Here is a 20,429-nt window from a genome sequence, read left to right on the forward strand (position 1 = left end):
ACATACATAGCACTGCGCGAAGAATGCTGAAATGCTCACCTTTGTGGGCGTGTCTGTTTACATGTCAATCAGGGCAGAGAGCTTCCTAGAGGCGCGGCTTCTCCAGCTCAGTGACGCGTCAAATTCATCATCAAAGTGGGAACGTGTCATTAAATTGTAGCGAGGTGTTTGTGCTCACCCTGTAGTAAGAAAGGAGCAAATCACCCTTTAACTAATGATTGATGGAATCATTGAAAAAAAAACACTTTGTACATGTGTATAAAGCTCTAATAACACTTTATGATGTTTAAAGCTCATTTAGCTTAACATGGGCCCTTTAAAGAGGGGTTTGTTGGTTTGTTTGTTTGTTTTTAATTAATGATTTTTGGTGAATCTTTTTAGTTTTGGGGATTTTTGGGGCATAATTTTTTTTATTAGGGCCTTATTGTGATGCACCTCGTTTTTATTATTATTCTTCTTACAGAAAAGAACGCATATTAGGACTGGTGAAAAATTTTATATTTTAAGGGAATTGCACATGTGAATGGCAAAATGACTCAATATGGGGGCTAATAAAAATAGTTTCACATAAAGCTATAAATATCGGTAGAATTCTGACATACGTCTCAACACTTTAACTTTTCTGCCACACCACGACGTGCAACACACCTCAACGTGCAACACACCTCAATGTGCACCACACCCTGACATGCGTGTGGTTGTGAGCACCTGTTCATCGTTGTTGTAGCTTTCATTTGGTTTTGTTTTGGGGTTATACGTGCTGGCAAATTCACAGATTTGTGAAACGGAAACCGATAAATATCAGACACACACGCATTCATGCCCATGGTGGTGGAAAGTTCTCATGAGAAAAAATACATAAACATCTAATTAGGACTCAGAGCTGACACATTACACACAGCTGATGCACATTTAAAGATAAATAAAAGTTTGCTCTTTTTTCTGTAGCTTTTTTGAGTTAGCGCTCCAATGAATGTGAGAAACCAAAAGATGACATTGTCTTTATTCAAGCACAAGTCCTCCAGTGATGTTCAGCCAACGTTAAGTTAGCAGCTGGTTGCGGTTAAAGGTGAATAAATGCTACCCGTTAATGGTCATCATATTAATTATTGAAAAGGTAATCATTGCTAATGCTGGATTCTAAATGTTTGACAGGCATGAACTCTTTCTTTAACAATTAATCTATTGTATTGTTTTAGTTGTTGGTTAAGTTAAGTCAGAGGCTGAATTTACAAAGCACATCATAAAGCAGTCGATCTAAAAGGCTGATTTAGGTTCAGGAGAAACCAGACAAACAATGAGCTTTACAACTGGATTCCCAAGCAAGCTCGCTCACATACAGAGCTGTTCTCATTCTTCTTCTTCTTCTTCTTCCAAATCACGATTCACCCTCTGAAAGATTTCTGATCGTCAGTCGTCCTGAAAGAAGAAAAATTGGGACATATTTATCAAGTAAACATGCTTATCGTCTCTATTCCCTCTACTGAGCTTAAAATGCAAAGATCTGTGGTGACGTAGAAGTCAGGTTGATATACAGTATCTGTTCTCTTTAATGATGCACTTAAAAGATTCATTCAACAATCTAACTTCATGACTTACATCTGTTTTTTTTTTTGTTTTTTTATATGTCGATTTCAAAAGCTTTAAATTATTAATAAGTGACCAATGATCATTGAATCCCCCACATTGATAATACACCTATGATTCTTAAAAAAAAATCTTATTCTCTGGTCTTTGAGGTCTCGGTTGTGGCAGTGGTGAACTTAGCCATTTGTGGGTCCCTCACACCCCTCCTTTAGATCAAGCTCTCTCTTCTGAACCCCCTGGTTCTTGTCGTATGAGTGGCCTCTACAGTTGGCAAAGTCTAATCCATGTTTGTGTCGATGCCCTAAAAAGGTCTCCCTGTGGTGTCATGGGTCGGGAAAAATCCCAAAAAGTGCTCATTAAGGGTTAGGCCTTTTTCATTTCACAATATTCTTAGCACAACGATAGCTGCTCATTGTGACTTAAATCTGGTGTACAATCCATTGTTATGGAATAGTATTTAGAATTATTTACTTTATCCACGTCGGCATCTGTTGTGAAATGAGCTCATTTTGTATTTGACAGCTTAGATATGTGTCACTGGCCTCTTTAGCAGAATAACATTCACTATTATAAAAACATATTACATGCAAACTGAAATGATGAATGGATGATCTTCAGATTTTAGAGTCAGAGTCAGTCTTTCTACTCTACAGTCCTATGGGAGCCTGAATGGTCGTGAAAGGATGGATAGAAAAGTGTGATCCTGCAGCAGGTGTCAAATAATTACATTTACCGTTTAAAGCAGAGAGCAGCCCCTCTTCTTGACCTTGGTGGGCTGAGGGCAGAGGACAGCACGGATGGCCTCGTCAAACACCGTCTTCAGACCTCGCTGGGTCAAGGCTGAACACTCCAAGTACTTCACTGCATCTGGTGATACAAAAGACAAAAACATCAATAAATAAGAAGAAAGAACCTGCTTTAGTTTCATGGAATCCATTCGCCACAAACGTAACCTAAACATCTCTTATTGTCTGAATAACACAAGCTGCATCAACACCAGTGCTTTCCCCTTTACCAGACAGCTGTAAACATACAGTGGTTCTCAAACTATTTTGAGTATTCCCCACTTTGAACGAAGGTAAACTTTATAGCTCTACCTGTGCTGATTGCCCCCCCCCAAAAAAAAACACATTTTAGAATGTAATTATAGTTTATTCATATTTTGTAATAAATAAAAAACTAAATTAAACTCATTACCTGCATTAAACACAAATGTGAAAGAACACCCTAATTTTTCCAGTTATTTATTGCAATTCAAGTCATGCAAGTCCAATGAATAGCTTGAAATGGTACAAAGGTAAGAACTGAACAGCCAGAGGTTAAAAAAAAGCTGAAATGGAAACACAGATAATGAGATTTTGTTGGGCCTAGACCATGTTGAGACAGGTTAGTTTAACCTACTGATCATGTGTTGCAATAGTTATCCTGCTGTTAAACTAAAACAGTAATCAATTTCAATACATTATTTTGATCTAACACTTAACCCAGGGGTGTCAAGCTCGTTTTAGTTCAGGGGCCAAATATGGACCATTTTAATCTCAAGTGGGCCCCAGATATAAGGTGGGAAAAAGAACAATTTTGGTTTTTAATATCAGTCATTGCTGGATGTTCACTTCAAAAAGTCTTTATTTTGTTTCTAATTTTTATGTAATTTTGTGGAATTGTTTGTAAGAAATTGCAAGATTTGTGGAAAAATTAAGTTCTTTCCACAATTTGCAATTAAAAAGACTGCATTAATATGATGTAAACAAAGGAAAACTGCAGAGTATCATTAAATTGGTATATTTGAGATATCTACACTGGGTTATTTAGTAATTTACACAATAATTCTTGATTTCTGACTCCTGCGGGCCGAATTGGATGCTCTAAAAGGCCGGATTTGGCACCCTATACCCCTATAACCTAACCTTCCTTCTCTGACTGCACATCATTGCCTGGTCCAAGTATTCCTGTTAAGACTTTGTTTGTTTATTTATTTATTTGAGCAACATAAAAAAACACATTTTATGTACAATACATGACACGTATTTAAAGGAGAAAGTGCTCAAAAGGAGTTCAAGGGACTTATACAGTAGCTGCTTACGCCTCCTTCACAGAATAACATTTTATACTTCACATTTAGTGTTTCAATATGTAAGGATACTATACAAACATATACAGTGCATATACAAACATATTATTTATTTATAGTTTATGTTCGTTTTGTAACAAAAAGTAATGAAAAAATAAACCAGAATATTTCCTCTTTGTATTTTTTTCATAAATAAATCTAGTCTTCCAGATAGTTTTGTCGTGTGCACTTCTTGTTTAACTTTTGAAAGTGTTCAAAGTTTGTACAGGCTTTGATATTTTGATTTAAGCTATTCCATTGGTCCACTCCACATCTAGTGATGCACATGCCTTACAGAGTAGTCCGACAAAACAGTTTGTTTTATTTGTTTTTGACAGGTTTTGAACTTTAATATTTCACAAAATTTCAATATCTGCATGGTCCCTGTATCCAGCAAAATGGATTGTTCGTAAAGCCTTTTTTTTGCTGTTTAAACTTGAAATAATACCTCTGTGTTGCTTTTGTACAAGTATCCCTAGACCTCTACGCAATAAGAGTGCTGTAGATGGTATGTAAGGATTTTTTATTCAAAAGAAATTTAGATTTGTACATCAACGCTATCATTTTTGTAGTTTTTGTTTTGTTTATATGGGGTTTCCAACAAAGTCTGTGATCCAGTTAAGCCAAGAAATGTATGTTCTTATGCTCGTTCTATAATTTCATTATCAATTTTAATTTCTGTTTGTAGGTTTATCTCACAATTTCCAAAGTACATAACATTCTTTTAGTTTGTCCATTTCCTGTGTAGTCTCAATCACCAGCATTAGCTCATATAGTGGACAAAATGTGTAACTGACCTATTTCCTTTGCCAAAGCCAGGCCCTGTGGATAAGTTATTGGGGCCAGCTTCTTCTCCTTCAGCTTCTCAATGGTGTCCTTCTCATCCCTCAGATCCAGTTTGGTGCCTACCAAGATGATGGGTGTGGAGGGGCAGTGGTGGCGCACCTCAGGATACCACTGAAGGAGAGAGGAATTAGTACAAAATGTGAAACAAACACATTAACATATAGGGAAGGTTTCTTGTTGTGTTTTGACCGTTCTCTGTGCACATGCATGGATATACAGTAAGGTTATTGTGTGAGTGGAATTTCTTTTGTATCCATTGGTAACAGCTGTAGGATATACCTCAGCTTATGAGTTCCTCCAGTTGGAGAATCGAGGGTTAGGAATAAAGAATGGGTTAACCCTCCTCAATGTCATTGAAAAAATGATAGTTGACTTTTTGTTATTGCTTCATATTTCTTTTCCTAATTTGATGGGTACAATTAATTAAGCATAAAATTATGATGAGAATTTTTTTTTTTCTATGTGCTTAATGCATATTACACTAATTGGTGTTCCTCTGGGGTCAATTTGACTCCAAGCTGTTTTAGCTGTGTAAAACTTGTTTGTCTGTGTGTGACCCATGTTTGACTTTACATTCTGTGTGTAATGCATTACGCACGCTCTCTCTCTCTCTCTCTAGAAAATATCCTAGAAAAGGTTTACTGTCAATGAGGTTTTGGAACAGCTCTTTCACAGTGAAAGTGACGTAGAGGATGATGTGTCTGAGACAGAGCACTTTATAGTGAATAACCCCAAATATGTTGCAAAAAAGAGATAAAAACAAGTACATGAATATGTTTATGAGAGGAAAAGGGTGAGATTGTATGAGAGTCATAAAAGTGCACCCCAAATTAGAAAAGATCCAGGAAAGGTCATATTATCACCACAACTATTAGGGTTCATACTCTTGTGGTTATTAATGTTTCATTATTTTCAAAGTTTGGCCTGATGGTGGCGATAGAGAACAGGTCATGGTTTCATTATCAAGGGGTTATTTACGTATTCAACAAATAAACAAAAACTTGGGGAACAATTTTCTGAACAAATAAATATCACTGTGGTCAGATTGGCCCCAAGGGCAAAATGTGTTGGTAATATTTTTATTATTTTATTATTATTATATTATAATAGGAAGATTAAGAAAAGTTGTTTATCAGATTTCTAACCCATGGCTGTATCATTTAAACACAGCTTTGTATTCCTGTTCAACACTGCTACCTAATGAACCTCTGACCATGCTGTTCGGGTTGGGGAGGCTAACGACTATAGACTAACAACGGTCTGAAACAAAGTGATCCTCTTTTTACAAGTTTGGTCTAAAATCTTTAAAATGTACTCATTAGAAGAGCTGTGCCTAACAAAACACATTATTATGCATCATATTCATTTAATTGTCTGCTTTACAGTTTTACAGCCTATGTTCCGCCATCTTGAAATCACGTGATTGATGATGTCACATGGCCCCACTTCCTGTAAACATCCCATTGTTTTTTTTTTTTTATTGTAGTGGAGGATTCAGCCTGCTTTTCAGATCATTTAGCAGCTTTTCAGAATATTTAGCATCTTTTTCAGTCAAAATTGCAACTATATCAGGACATTTTTTTAAGTATGCATGGTGGGTACACTAGTCATACTCAGCCACCCCATGATGCATTGCGAGCGGAATGTAAAATGGTCCTGGGATCGGCTTCAAGCTAAAAATTAAACATCCCCTTTTCAAAATAAAAGCATCTCTTCTTGTCTTCCATTAGTTTAATTTCTTATTTTTTATTTTTTATTTTTTTTTTACCACTTTTGTAAATAGGGCTCTTGTTTTGAAGTTAACCGGAAGTTTAGTCAGTTGCACAATGGAGGGTCTCCAAAAATATCCAAAATGTCGGCATGAAATTTGTATGTGAGTTTTTTTGGATCAAATGAGCACATGTTGATATTCTACTTGGTCACTTTCTCACTTAAAATGCTTTCAGAACTTTCAAAGGTGGAGAATCAACAGAGATATTTATCCTCAGTGTGATTCAGGTTTTTGTTGTTGTAGGTTCCAAATGCATCTTGGGAAACTTGGAAGTATATTTCAGTGAGAACGCTCATCATTGTAATCATATGGGCCCATCATTGAAACTAAAATGTATTATAATTTACTAATATTTATAATATTAATATAATATCCACTTGTACAATACTCAAACTCCAACTTAGTCACCAATTGTCCTAATACCAACTATGTACATATGTCTGTCTTTTTAAAGCGTTTCACTTTTGAAACAAATTGCCTAGGGACCAATCTTAATGCATATATCAAATAATAAATATGTATTGTATATATATATATATATATATATTAATTGAGTTGGTTGTGTATAGTACAGAACGTGACATTTCAAACACAGCCTGAGTGTCTTACGGACTGAACTTTGACCTTTTTGTCAACTTCCATTAACATGCTTTGTAGTGACTCGTGTTATTTTTAGAACCTTTAGAACATGCCCTACAGCTGTCAGATACAATGGCACCTGCTGCTAAATGAAATTGTAAAAGAAACGCTTGGGTTGAATTTTGAGATGATGGAAGAGGTTAATTTGTTTTCCTTCAACTGTGAAAATAGATCTTGATTTCCTCTTCTTTCCGTGACAAAAGCCTATGTCATGTAATTAATCCATGACCAGTGAAGTGCAATGTGTTCTGGGTACTTTGGATGGTTTTCATATTCCAATATTTACTTGAGTCTTTGTTTCCTTGGTTACTCTAGGTTTGATGCACTTCCAGCACACTAATGGACTTGAAGAACCTGAGTGCTTTTAAGAGAGAATGGAATAGAAAGTTTCATGGCGTTTGTTTTTTTTCCTGCGCTTTCTGTCTCAGCGTGAAGAAAACAAAAGTGTTTGAGAGCACTTGTTTTTAAGAGCTTCCATTGAAAGCTTTTATCTCATCGTGTTCAATAGACGGTTAATGCTCTTTGAGGCTGAGGAGGAAAAACACAGATACAAGGATACACGGAAAATGTAATCACCATAGACATATAACCATAGACAAGTCAGTAACAGATTATTCCTCTCATGGCTCCTGTTGTAGAAGTAGGACAGTTGAGCATCAAAGAGGCCAGTGGTTCTAAAGTCATGGTTCAGGACCCAACTGTACTGTCTTTTTTAAACAGGTAAAATCTTGTTGTTTTATTTTGAAATCAATTTTTTAATGTTGCAGACTCCCATCTGTGGCAACAATCAGGTGTCCGATGTACATTTTAGGACATCCTCAGGTCTCAGAGTGAGGTTTCATGTCGCAGCAAAACCTCCGGCAGATGAAATGGCCTCAAAAAACACAACATGGTATTTTATTTTGAAGGAACCGGGCGTACACATGAAGAAGTAAGTTGAAAAGTCGTTTTTTCCTTTTATTTTTAAAAGTTAATATACATCAACATATTGTTTGATTGATGAATATGTAAAGTAGTGCCCCAATGTTGTCGCTTTTGCGCTTTGTATTTCTTTAAAAGCACATCGCGGACTTTTTGACCTAAAGAGTTGACCCATATGAGTTATTTTAAATGATTTCTCAGGCCAATATACAGCGCTTGACAGTATTAAAGCTCCTAGTGGGGATTCCCTCTTGAAATACCGACCTTGTAAGTTTGGAGAAGACGTATCTTCTTTGGTCAGGCCATGTGACCTGGAGAATGCCTGGAGAATGTATCACTTCATGGCAGTCATGTGACCACAGGCTCTGATATACTCATTGGGCTAAGGCCTTTGCTACAATTTTTTCGCCTGTTCGACTCCTAGTCATGGCCGAGGCATTCTAAAAGTTTAAAACTGCATCTGAGGAGGCTAAAAAGACGTCGCCAAGACCAGGCCCTCTGGGAGTAGTGGGGGAGCGCCACTGACAAGGGCCAGGAGGCATGAGCACTGGGCCTTTGGCAACAGGGAGAGGAGGGCGGCGGCGGCTGCTCTTCCAGTCGCAGCACGAGCCCAGCCCCACTTCGCACCCCAGCGGGGCTGGGGATAGAAGCTAATGACCAGTAAAAAGCCCAGTAAAACTCTGGAAAACAATCACCAGGAATAAATAGTTGCTCCCTGGTACAGGGTTAGGGCTAAGGATAGATAGATAGATAGATAGATAGATAGATAGATAGATAGATAGATAGATAGCTTTTTACTGTCATTTTACAAGACAAGTCATACAATGAAATGTAGCAGCTTGCAATAGTGTTATGACACATAAAAAAAATAAAATAAAAAAACAATGAAATCTTAATAAATTAAAAGCACATTAATAATACGGTGCAAATAGTGCAATGAATGTTTATTAAAAACACAAAAGTAGCACCAAAAACCGAGCGCTGCATCTGCGTGCGCCGCCATAGCGTGCACCGCCATAGCGTGCTTATTGTATAGAAGACACTGCACTGGGTCATTATGAAGCAGATGAAGCTCTGAAAAGGTAATAATGGAGAATAAACTCACCTTTGCTCTGACGTTCTCATAGGACGCTGGGCTCACCAGAGAGAAACAGATCAGGAAAACATCCTGGAGGAGAAAAAAGAAGAAAGAGACGAGTGTATTTCTGTTATCACACTTTTATATCCACATGGTCCGTATTTGAACTAAAAGTGTATCTCTAGCCTCATCTGGAAACTTGCTGCCCTCAGGAACATTCAGGAATATTTATGTTATGTTCATTATTAGCACATGATCAATAAATACAATATTAAAAGTATATGCATCTTTATTTTGGATCGTTTTCTAAGAAGAAATATGTCAAATGATTTATCATGTTTGTAGCAATATAATGAACAATCTAAAAAGATATTATTTAAAGCAAATATTAACTGTCATGAGCAATCTTTCTTATTATGTTATTACCTAAGGTCGTCTTTAGTGTTTATTTGATTTATATATATATATATATATATATATACTTTAACTATTACTGTGGTTGTTATTATTATTATTTAGTGTTTTTTAGATGAAAATGTTTGTTTGGCTCAGCAATGTTTGGATAGAGCAAACAAACAGACAAAGATATTAACACTATTATAAATATTAGCATCATCTTTGTTTTTCTAACTCTTTAACATTATGTCCACAGCTAATAAATGAAGCTTGGGTTTACACTGTGTTATCAAAACAAGTAAATAAAAAAAAATAAAAAAATACTGTTGAAAATTGCATCTGATTTGTTTTTACTAACAAAAGTTTAGTAAAGAAAATAAAATGTGTATTTATTTAGATTCTGTGCATTTCTAATTGTCTGTCAGTGGTTTTAGTCAGTACCACATGTTGAGGATTAATATTGAGCAGAGGTGAAAGTAATGAATTGCAAGTACTCAAGTTACTGTAATTGAGTTGCTTTTATGGTACTTGCACTTTTTTGAGTGTATTTATAAATCAGTCATTTTACTTGTACGTATGTTTTAAAAGAAGTAAAGAATGTGTTACATTTCTACACCCAACCATTACTGAGTAAATATATATATTTATTTATTTTGTATTTTTTTTAATGATCAACGGACATTGTGAAAGTACAAAAAAATGGAATGACCAGACAACAATCAAATGTAACCAATGATGACAAAGCATCTGTTATTGTTGTTATTGTATTGAAAAAATGAATTGTACATTTTGACAAACCTTTAATTTTATACAGATGCAAAAATAATTTGTGGAAAGCAAATTACGTTCGTGTGTCTCTTCCTTTTTATGTTTCTACATGAGATGTTTACTGTATGCATGGGAACCGTGGCAAGATTTATTCACAAAAATAAACGTGGGGGGTAAAAGTAACGAGTAACTTTTACTCTGACTACTATTTAAATGAGCTACTTTTTACTTGTACTTGAATAGCATATATCAGTACTCTTTACATCTCTGATATTGACTGTATTTACAGTGTATTTACAGTCAGAGTCAGTGGGTGACATCTTACCGTCTGTGGGTAGGACAGTGGGCGGAGCCTATCATAGTCCTCCTGTCCAGCTGTGTCCCAGAGGCCCAGGTTCACTGGTTTACTGTCCACCATCACATTAGCTGAGTAGTTATCAAACCTGCACACAGCACCGAAGGTTATAGATTTACACTAAACTATTGATTTCAACTAAAAAAACAATCATTAAATATATTAATAAAAGTGAAATATCAGCAAAGTGAACTTTTGAGGACTGAACTGGCAGATGTTGTTTAGAATACATCTTAATAAATGCTTGGTTTTGGAACCATTTTCAAATAAAGGCATGAAATGACATATTAAACATTTGGGCAACACTGGCCTCTTGTGGTCAATCTGATAAACTACAATGGTATTATTATTAATAATAATAATTACAGTAATAATAATTTCAATAATAATAGTAATGATTATGAGCATGATAATAATAATAAAAATAGTAATAATGATTATAATAATAATAATAATAATAATAATAATAATAATAATAATAATAATAATAATAATAATAATAATAATTAAACATTTGGGCAACACTTGCCTCTTGTGGTCAATCTGACAAACTGCAATGTTAATAATATTAATAATAATTATAATAATAATAGTAATGATGATGAGCATGGTAATAATAATAATAATAATAATAATAATAATAATAATAATAATAATAATAATAATAATAATATGATCAATAGTTAAACATGTGTGTAATTATTAGTGATGAATAAATACTGAAGTAAATATCATGTTTATTGTATTTAGTGACACAGAAAAGCAGATTTGTCTTTAATAGGCTGTGTGTGTGTGTGTGTGTGTGTGTGTGTGTGTGTGTGTGTGTGTGTGTGTGTGTGTGTGTGTGTGTGTGTGTGTGTGTGTGTGTGTGTGTGTGTCATACTCACACAGTAGGGATGTATTCCCCGGGGAAAGCGTTGGTTGTGTAGCTGATGAGCAGACATGTTTTACCCACAGCTCTAAACACACACACACACACAGTGACACATGATGACATCACACTTTATTCTTTAACATGTTCTTATCATCAAAATACCAATAAATATATAAATAAATAAATATACATGTATACAGTCTGACTTTGTTTGTATGAGTCAAAGAATGTGAAATAGTTGGATTAAGCTGGAGTATTATTGATCATACAGAGCAGTTTGAGCTTAAGTGAGCTGCACATTTTAGGCAGGAAAACAAGCAATATTATGCTCTAGTTCAGGGTTTCTGAGGTTGGGACCCAATTTGGAGTCGTGAGACACTGGGGGGAGGTCGCCAAATGCATTTGACAAAACCTTTAACCTTTGCTCATTTTTACCCTTTTTCTCCAACTACACTATTTTTTTTAAACCTATTTTTATCACTTTTTCTTGCCATATTTTTGCTCCTTTTAATGCATTTTTGCTACCCTACTCCCACTTCTCCATCACGTTACAATTTTTCCACTTTCAATAGATTTTCACTACTTATAAAGTTAACCTTTGCACCACTTTTTCCACCTAACGACGCACATGTTGATCTATTATTGTCACTGTTAACCTCTTTTCACCATACTTCATGTTTATTTTTGTCAATTTGACCACATTCACCGTTTGTCATGCCCATTATTTGCCAGTTTAAACTCTTTTTTTCTACCAGATTTAAGCCTTTAATGACACTTTCAACCTTTTTTTTTTTTTTTTTTTTTACCACTTTTTCTGTCCGTTTTTAGCCACTTTGATTTTCAACTTTTCACCAATTCCTGTGGTTTTTAATCCCATTTTACCACCTTTTCCACCATTTTTTATGGTTTTCATCCTGAATGAGAAAGACAGAATTTGGAGTTTTCTTTTTTAAAACCTATATGAAGGTTCACGTGGCGTCCACTGCATTACTAAAGGTTAGCTGTATGTGTTCAGACTATAAGTGTGGCTGACTGTGTCACGGTAAAAGGACCAGGGTGGGCGAGCGCAGGTGTCAAAAAGGAACCGATTCTTTACACAAGCATCCGTTTGAAGAGAAGAGGAACCAGTAAAAATGAATAATCAAGAAAAAGAAACCGTCCACATCATGTCTTTCTATCTCTGTCTGTTGGTCTACGGCTTTGTTCTAAAGTCATGCAAATTAGCTTTAGCTGCAGTGGTTCTCAACCTTGGGGTTAGGACCCCGTTTGGGGTCGCAAAACACTGGGAGGAAGTGGCTAGACGCCTTTAAGAAACTACACAATTTTTTTTTTTTTAACAATTTGAGCCAATTTTTCATTATTTTTACCCTTTTTCTGCAACTCCACCAAACTTGTCATATTTTAACCAGTTTTCATCACTTTTTCTTGCCATATTTTTGCTCCTTTTAATGCATGTTGACTATATTACACTCCATCACACTTTGATTCCTTTTCTGCAAGTTTTTTCCACTTTCAAGACTTTTTCCATCCATCCATACATGTTTATCCATTATTGTCACTTTTAAACTCTTTTCACCATATGTCACTTATTTTTGCCCATTTACCCATTTTCACACTTTGTCATGCCCATTATTTGCCAGTTTAAACGTATTGTTCCAACTTTTTTCTCTCACTTTTAAGCCATTGACACTTTGAACTCTTTTTACCACTTTTTCTGTCTGTTTTGCCCACTCTGATTTTCAACTTTTAACCAATTTCAATGGTTTTCAAAATCCCTTTTCACCACCTTTTCGGACCTTTATTTTGGGGGTCATGGGCTGAAAAGGTTGAGGAACTACTACTTTCGTGACCTTTATTTTTTTAATTTTAATATCTTCCTTTCACCTGTTTTTGTTCACCAGATTTTCTATTTTCTCCTTCATTTTCCTGTTTATTGTTTGTCTTTTTCTGGTTGGTGGAAAGTATTGCAGTGCTACTTTGATAGACCAGTATGCTAGCACCTTAGCTTCATTGTAATAAAGCGCAAGTTTGAATCCACATTTTAACTCATTTTGAATTGATTTTTTTTTTTTTTTTTTGTAGTCCAACATCTTAAAAATACACAAGTTAAATCAGCTGGTGATTGTAGAATTGGTGATTTAATGCCTAAAGGATTGATCTGTGATTGATTAGTTCTGGTTTGCTCTGGGTTCTATAGGCTTTGTCTACCAGCTTTTGATTGACGCACACGTTTATAATGCGGTCAACATTTCTTTGGTGGTTGTAAATGTCTGTCTACTTCTGTTGGTGCATAAAGCAGGAGAGCAAACTTCCCCACAGCAGCTTTACTTCCTCATATCTGTGAGAAGAAGCCTTTTTAGTCGACCTCTGAGTCACAGAAATAAGACACAACGCAAACACAAAGTCACACAGAGGAAGCAGGGGCTGAGTTTAGCTAACGTTCAGCTATCTGTAGAGTCTGCTTTTGGGAAACTTTGGGGTTTAAAATAACTTTCTGGGGATTCCGTTTCTAACTGGCTATCAGCCAATATATATATATATATATATATATATATATATATATACATATTTAAAAATATTATAAAGGTTAATCCATTTGACTGTAGACTTTAAAACTCAACTTTAATCTTCCGGAGTGTCATTGGTGAAAGAAGAACAACCTCATCTGTTTAGTTCCATGTTTTGCTTTTGTTTTTTGTTTAGTTTTTCTTATAGTTTCTAATTCTCTGTTAATGATTTCTTTGAGCAATTTTCTATTTTGGTGGAGGTTTTTGTCAAAGGTTCAGAGACAAAATAATGTTTTTATTGAGAGATAAGTTGAGTTGGACAAAAGCAGACATGGGGAAACTGGCCCTCAGTCTAATATTGTGTGTATGTACACAAAATGACTCCAGATATTCTCAAAATGACAGAAAAATATACAAAATGATGACAAAAACACACAAAATTACAGAAAAAATATACAAAAACACAACAAAAACACAAGAAACTATGCTACATGACTCCAAAAACACACAAAATGAAACCACAGAAAGCACAGAAAGACAATTAAATAAAATATATATATACCTAAAACACAAAAGACAACAGAAGCACAGAAAACTATGACAAAAATACATGAAATGAGAGAAGAAATGACAGTGAAAACAGAAAATGTCAGTAAAAAACAAAAAAAATTACCAAAACACTCAAAACAACAAATTTATATACAAAGAAAATTTAAAAAAGTAATGTTTAGATTGGTAATGCTAACTTTAGATTCTAAATGTTGACGTTAATCCTCATAATGTGGCCCTCGGATCAGACAATCACATTTTTGTGGCACAAACAACACAAAACAACAAGATGCACACACAAAAACAAAATATGAAAAAAAAAAAAAAAAAAATACAAATTGAAAACAAAAATGACACAAATTTACTCCAAAAATAAATAAAACCATTAATTTCTGTTTGTTTAGAAACACATTCATCCACTAGATATACTTCAAACAACTATGTTTAGAGTCACGTGTTCATATCACAGTTAAAATGTATCCTGATTAAATATGATTGATTTATGAATTTATTTGAATTTGATCAGATTTGTACCAGCATAAAGCAGAGAAGTGCAACTTTTATCAGAGCGAGGGCCACACAAATGTGATTTATCTGATGTGAGGGCCACATTATCAACATTCATCTCAGCATTTAGAAAAATGACCAATGTGAGCATTAACACAGGACACAACAAAGGGTCTGTTTTGGTTTTTGTATATTTTTTTCTTTTTGTTTATATTCGGAATCATTTTGGGTTTTTTACTTTCATTTTAGGTGTTTTTTGTTGTTGTTGTTTTGTGCATTTTTATTTTCCTTTGGTATATTTTTCCTTGTAGGTTTATAGAGTCATTTTGCTTCATATTTGTATGTGTTTTGGAGCCATTTTGTGCTTTTACTTTGGGTGCCTCACAAAATTCGGCCGAGGACCGCATGTGGCCCCACCAGTTACCCATGCTCTGGCATTGAGCATAGTTAAATAATCTCTTATCTCTTCTCTTATGCGTGTGAAGGTCATTGTTGAGGAAATAACACGACAAAAACAACAACAAAAAAAACAATGAAACTAAGGCTCAGGTTTGAATACTTTTGAGTTTGTAATTCTGTGGTTTGCTCAGTGGTTCTTAAACTTTTAGGGTGTTCCCCACTTTGAAGAACTTTCAAGCTCCACCTGCACCCATTGCCCCCCAAATAATCCTGACAAATAACACATTTTCAACTATTGAACAAACAGGGAACCACTAACATCATGTTTCATAATAAATAAAAAATAAAAAAAACAAAATTAAACTAATAGCAAGAAAGTAAGTAACATTTATATGTATAGCACCACAAAGTTCAGCTTAAAATCAAAAGGTACACAATATACACGGTTTAGAATAAAAAAGTACACACATTATAAAATCATGAAATAGCTAGTTAAAAGCTTGAACAAATAAGAGTCTTAAGTTGGCTTTTGAACGTGTCAACATAGACAATCAAACACAGAGAGAGAGTGGAAGAAACAAAATGTAAAAGTACATTTGTCAAAAATACAGGAAATAATGGAGGCATTAATTTAAATATGTGTCAAAACGATTAAGAAAACAAAAAATATACATCATTTTTAAAGTTTTATTTTGTTGTTTGGCTCCACTTCACATGCTGACGTGAATCATTATTTGTGCACTTTAGTTTCACGTTACGTTTTGTTTGTGGCATATCTAATGCAGTCTAATAATTTAACACTTTTTAAATTTCATTATTACTTTCTTTGTGTGTAGGCATTTTTATTATTATTTTTTGTGTGTTAACAATCTTTATTGTCAATAAATAAACATTTTTAAAAAGTTTGGCATGAAATTGAAAATGTCCTCCTGTTTGTCACGCCCCACCTGTCATACCTCCATTCCCCAGCAGGGGGGGCGCCACACACATTGAGAAGCACTTGGTTAGCCTATTATAAATGATAATGAAATGTCCAACATTAAGGTGCTTGATGAGTAAAGTATGTTTTCTGTAATATTTTGCATTTGTATTTATGAAGTAAAGAGGTAGAAATGGGAGCAAAAATGATAAATAATGATTGTCTTTCCACTATAATTAACCTATAACGCCAAACGTATCATATTTGATACAGTTTTCATTCTTTTTGGGAAAAACCAATGTATACAATTATATACATACAATACAAGGATAATCAACTCTACAACATTATCATTTATGAGGAAAGATGCACAGGTGGTTTTAGAGGAAGAACTTTTCCAATTATGAAAATATTAAGGAAAAAACATTTAAATTTGTATTGAAACATCAACAGGAAGCGTTACTGGGTTGATAGTGTTATTTTAGTTTATATTTCATAATCTCTGTTTTAGTAAAACTATGTTGAAAATGGTGTATTAGATTTGATACAACAGGTCTATGAGGTCATGTAACTCTAAATCAGTCAATTTTCATTTTATTGCATTTCATGCATTTTACATATAATCAAGAAACAAAAAAGTTTATTTTTTATTTTTTAACTAAACTAAAAAAATGTGTATTTTGGTAATCAACATGGGAAACAGACAAACATGATTTTTGTCCATGTGTACTGTGACAAACACCAAGTGCATTTCTGTCTGAACAGGAACTGTTTTCATCACCATGCAAAAGAAATTGTTTGTGATCCAAAAAAAAAAAAAATAATAATAATAATAATAATAATAATAATAATAATAATAATAATGCATTGGATTTTATATAGTGCTTTATCATAGACACTCAAAGCACTTTACAGAATGAAGGCATTATTCTTTCACTCCACACTTAGTGGTGGTAAGCTACTATTGTAGCCACAGCTGCTCAGGGGCAGACTGACGTAAGCGAGCCTGCCATAGTGCGCCATCGGCCCCTCCGACCACCACCAACACTCACTCACACACTACATTCATACTAGGCAATATGGGTGAAGTGCCTTGCCCAAGGACACAATGACAGATACCACTGGGGTGACTGTCCCCCACTGTGGCCCCTGGAATTCTCAGTGGTCTCCATCAACTACTAACCAGGCCCAGACCTGCTTAGCTTCACAGATCTAACTAGAGATATTTCATTGTTCCATGAAAGTACAGAAAAAAATGTTCTAATGTATGTATGGAATTACCAATTTATGACAAGTTGGTTATTTATTATGTCTTTGTTGGTAAAAAAAAAAAAAAGGAAAAAACATATTTAAGCATTCAAATGAAAACTCATGAATGTGAAGTGATTTTTAATATTTTGGGTTGTTCATAGGGATCAATAAAGACTCAAACATTGAAATTTTCTGTCAGTTATTTGATAAGTCAGGCTTTACAGGGTTAAAGAAAAGAATTTATTTTAACAACTTGCCTACATGCTACGTGTGTGTGTGTGTGTGTGTGTGTGTGTGTGTGTGTGTGTGTGTGTGTGTGTGTGTGTGTGTGTGTGTGTGTGTGTGTGTGTGTGTGTGTGTGTGTGTGTGTGTGTGTCCTGTCACTGGTATCTATCTATCACTGCAGAGTTTCCGCATAGCAATGATCTAAACAGTAACAAGTTCTGGTAAACCGTCTTAATGATTGAGAAATATCCAAACTATTCTTCTTACTGTTTAGAAATGACGTTTCCTAGCCCAACACCACCCTTTGAGCCTTTGGAACCCAAACTTTAAACATGTGTTACAATATGTGAGCGTGTGACGATGACAAAATGCTAAATTGTCACTTTCTTTTTCTCTTTCTTTTTGAAGCAACATTCAGTCTTTTCACGGCTTTCCATCATGAACGAGTCTCTACACTCAACATATTTTCTTACATGTTCTGACCTGCTCAAATCAGCACCTTCACTCAGAATCAGCCCTGCTGTCCAACACAAACCAAGAACTTACACAAACACACACAAATTAACACACACACACACACACAAATACTTGGATAGAGCGTACACAAGATATTTCTTCACGTTTGTTTAAAAAAAACACCAAAACTGTGAACCAACCGTGTTTCATTTGGCTTCCCTGAAATTCTAGCCCTGAGGGCACATGATCTTTGTCACGCACTAGCTGAGCGACCACATTATTCACTACTCCCTAAAGTTACAACAAGGGTAATAATAATAAAAAACCATAAATCAAAGTGTCTTACCCATCTCCAACGACCACACACTTGATCGCCTGCATCCTGGTGCTTTAGCTTTGCTCTTCAATCTGACAGGAACACACACACGCACACACACGCACACACATACATGCACACACACACACACACACACAGGGGAAGGTGGAGATGATCATGCAGCTACCGGAAATTGTTGCACACCTCCCTCCCTCTGCTGCAACTTTTTCTTCCTCACAGCGACTTCCTTTATTTCTTCTTCCTGTTGTATTTCTTTCTTTTTTTCTTTGTATTTTCAAACAGCACACGCTTCTTTCCAAAAGGTTCTTTGTTTTTCTGAAACGAGCGATAAATGTATTAAATGCATATTTTCTTTAAAGAGTAACTAACCCCCCCTCAAACACTTCCTTTTCCTGTGTAATACAAATGTGCAAGTGTTGTTGGTTGATTCTGGTTCAACTTTTGACACAAAAATCTTATTTTCATTACTTGTGAACAAAAACTATATAAACTTCTAATGATGCAATGTTTTGTGCCTCTTTTGTTGAGTTAACCATCACTTTTCTAATTGAATCAGGTTTTCAAAACCTCAAACGTGGGCCCAAGATTTGCCTCAGGTGGAGTATCTTCATCCTTCTCAGGGTCCATCTCTTTTCTCCACACAACTATTACATGTGACCCGAAATATTGTATTGTATTGTTATTGTGACCCCAGTATCGTCTATCGTATCGTGAACTCAGTGCATCATCCCACCCCTAATATGCAATCTTATTAAAGCTGCAGTATGTAAGGCTTAATTTTTGTCAAAAGTCTATACTAACCTTTAAGCATATTGCAACTCCAAGGGGCGGATTTGCTAAAGGTTTAGGGGTATTAAAACGTGTGCAAACACCACTCCACGCGCTAATAAGGGGTACAAAGCCCAGGGAATCAGGACTGTACGTGTTCAGCGCGTCACAATGCCCCCACAATCCATTTAGCGGGGTTACATGGAAATAAATTAATGCAGTGGATGCAATGCAATCCATCAAATCTGGAACGGTTTGCGGTGACTGTTTTTGCACCAAAAATAGTACGACTCATATTCAGGTGCAAACTCACACAGAGATCATGGCTGCAGTAAATGTTGACACAAAACACAGCGGAGATGGAAAAAAAGGATCCAGTTAACCTTTCTAGTATAAGAAAATAATGTGTAGAAACAATAGTCAATATTAACGCCACTGAATACGGGGTAAAGTGTGTGTGAGGGAGGGAAGCAGCTGAACATGAGGCAGCACATGTGGAGTCTGGTACGTGTGTCCACTGCGGCGCAGACAGTCACTGTCCATAAATGTTGCTCCGGACGCACCGCTCCAGTGAGCTTCTGTGTCTTCCTCTCCATGTTTTGAATCAAACTCTTGTGTCGCGTTAATGGCAAGGAGCGTCAGGCCAGAATCAGCGTAATTTATGCAGCTGATCACATGTGAGCATGTGGTGACACAGCATTGCTCAGGAGCTCAGACCTGCTGGATGATGTTTTTCATGGTCTGATAAGAGCTGGGCTTGTAATCAGAGGGTTGCCGGTTCGAATCTCACCTGGGCCATCACAGTGGGATGTTGAGCAAGTCCCTTAACCCCTAACTGCTCCCCAGGTGCCGCAAAAATGGCTGCTCACTGCTCCTCAGGGATGGGTTAAATGCAGAGGACAAATTTCATATCTGTAATAACATACAGTATATGACCAATAAAGGCGAAAGCCCGCCAAGCCCAGCACTTTTATGTGTTTATCTTATTTTCTGCTTTAATGAATGTTTGTGCAGCAGACAGAGAAGTCCACCTGCCTCTAATATAACTTCTTCAAATGTCATTTTGTGCTTCTGTGCACTCACCTCTCCACGTTGCAAAATGTAAAATCTTCATTTAAATAGGACAGTCTCCACCACGTCTATACGCACACCTATTTGTGCTGCAG

At 35.6% G+C, this 20,429-nt stretch overlaps 1 protein-coding gene across 1 annotated transcript; it reads right to left on the reverse strand.

Annotated features, from left to right (window-relative positions):
- Positions 1–986: 986 nt before the first annotated feature.
- On the reverse strand, positions 987–18,651 carry rac2 (Rac family small GTPase 2). Its single transcript, XM_028444813.1, has 7 exons — positions 18,505–18,651; positions 11,359–11,430; positions 10,442–10,559; positions 8,980–9,042; positions 4,495–4,654; positions 2,321–2,454; positions 987–1,419 (listed from the first exon to the last, which is right to left on the reverse strand). The coding sequence occupies exons 1-6, from the start codon at positions 18,537–18,539 to the stop codon at positions 2,324–2,326; spliced, it is 579 nt and encodes a 192-aa protein (XP_028300614.1). The 5' UTR covers positions 18,540–18,651; the 3' UTR covers positions 987–1,419; positions 2,321–2,323.
- Positions 18,652–20,429: the final 1,778 nt, after the last annotated feature.

Source organism: Gouania willdenowi, chromosome 1 (genome assembly GCF_900634775.1).
Source record: "Gouania willdenowi chromosome 1, fGouWil2.1, whole genome shotgun sequence".
Classification (NCBI taxonomy): domain Eukaryota; kingdom Metazoa; phylum Chordata; class Actinopteri; order Blenniiformes; family Gobiesocidae; genus Gouania; species Gouania willdenowi.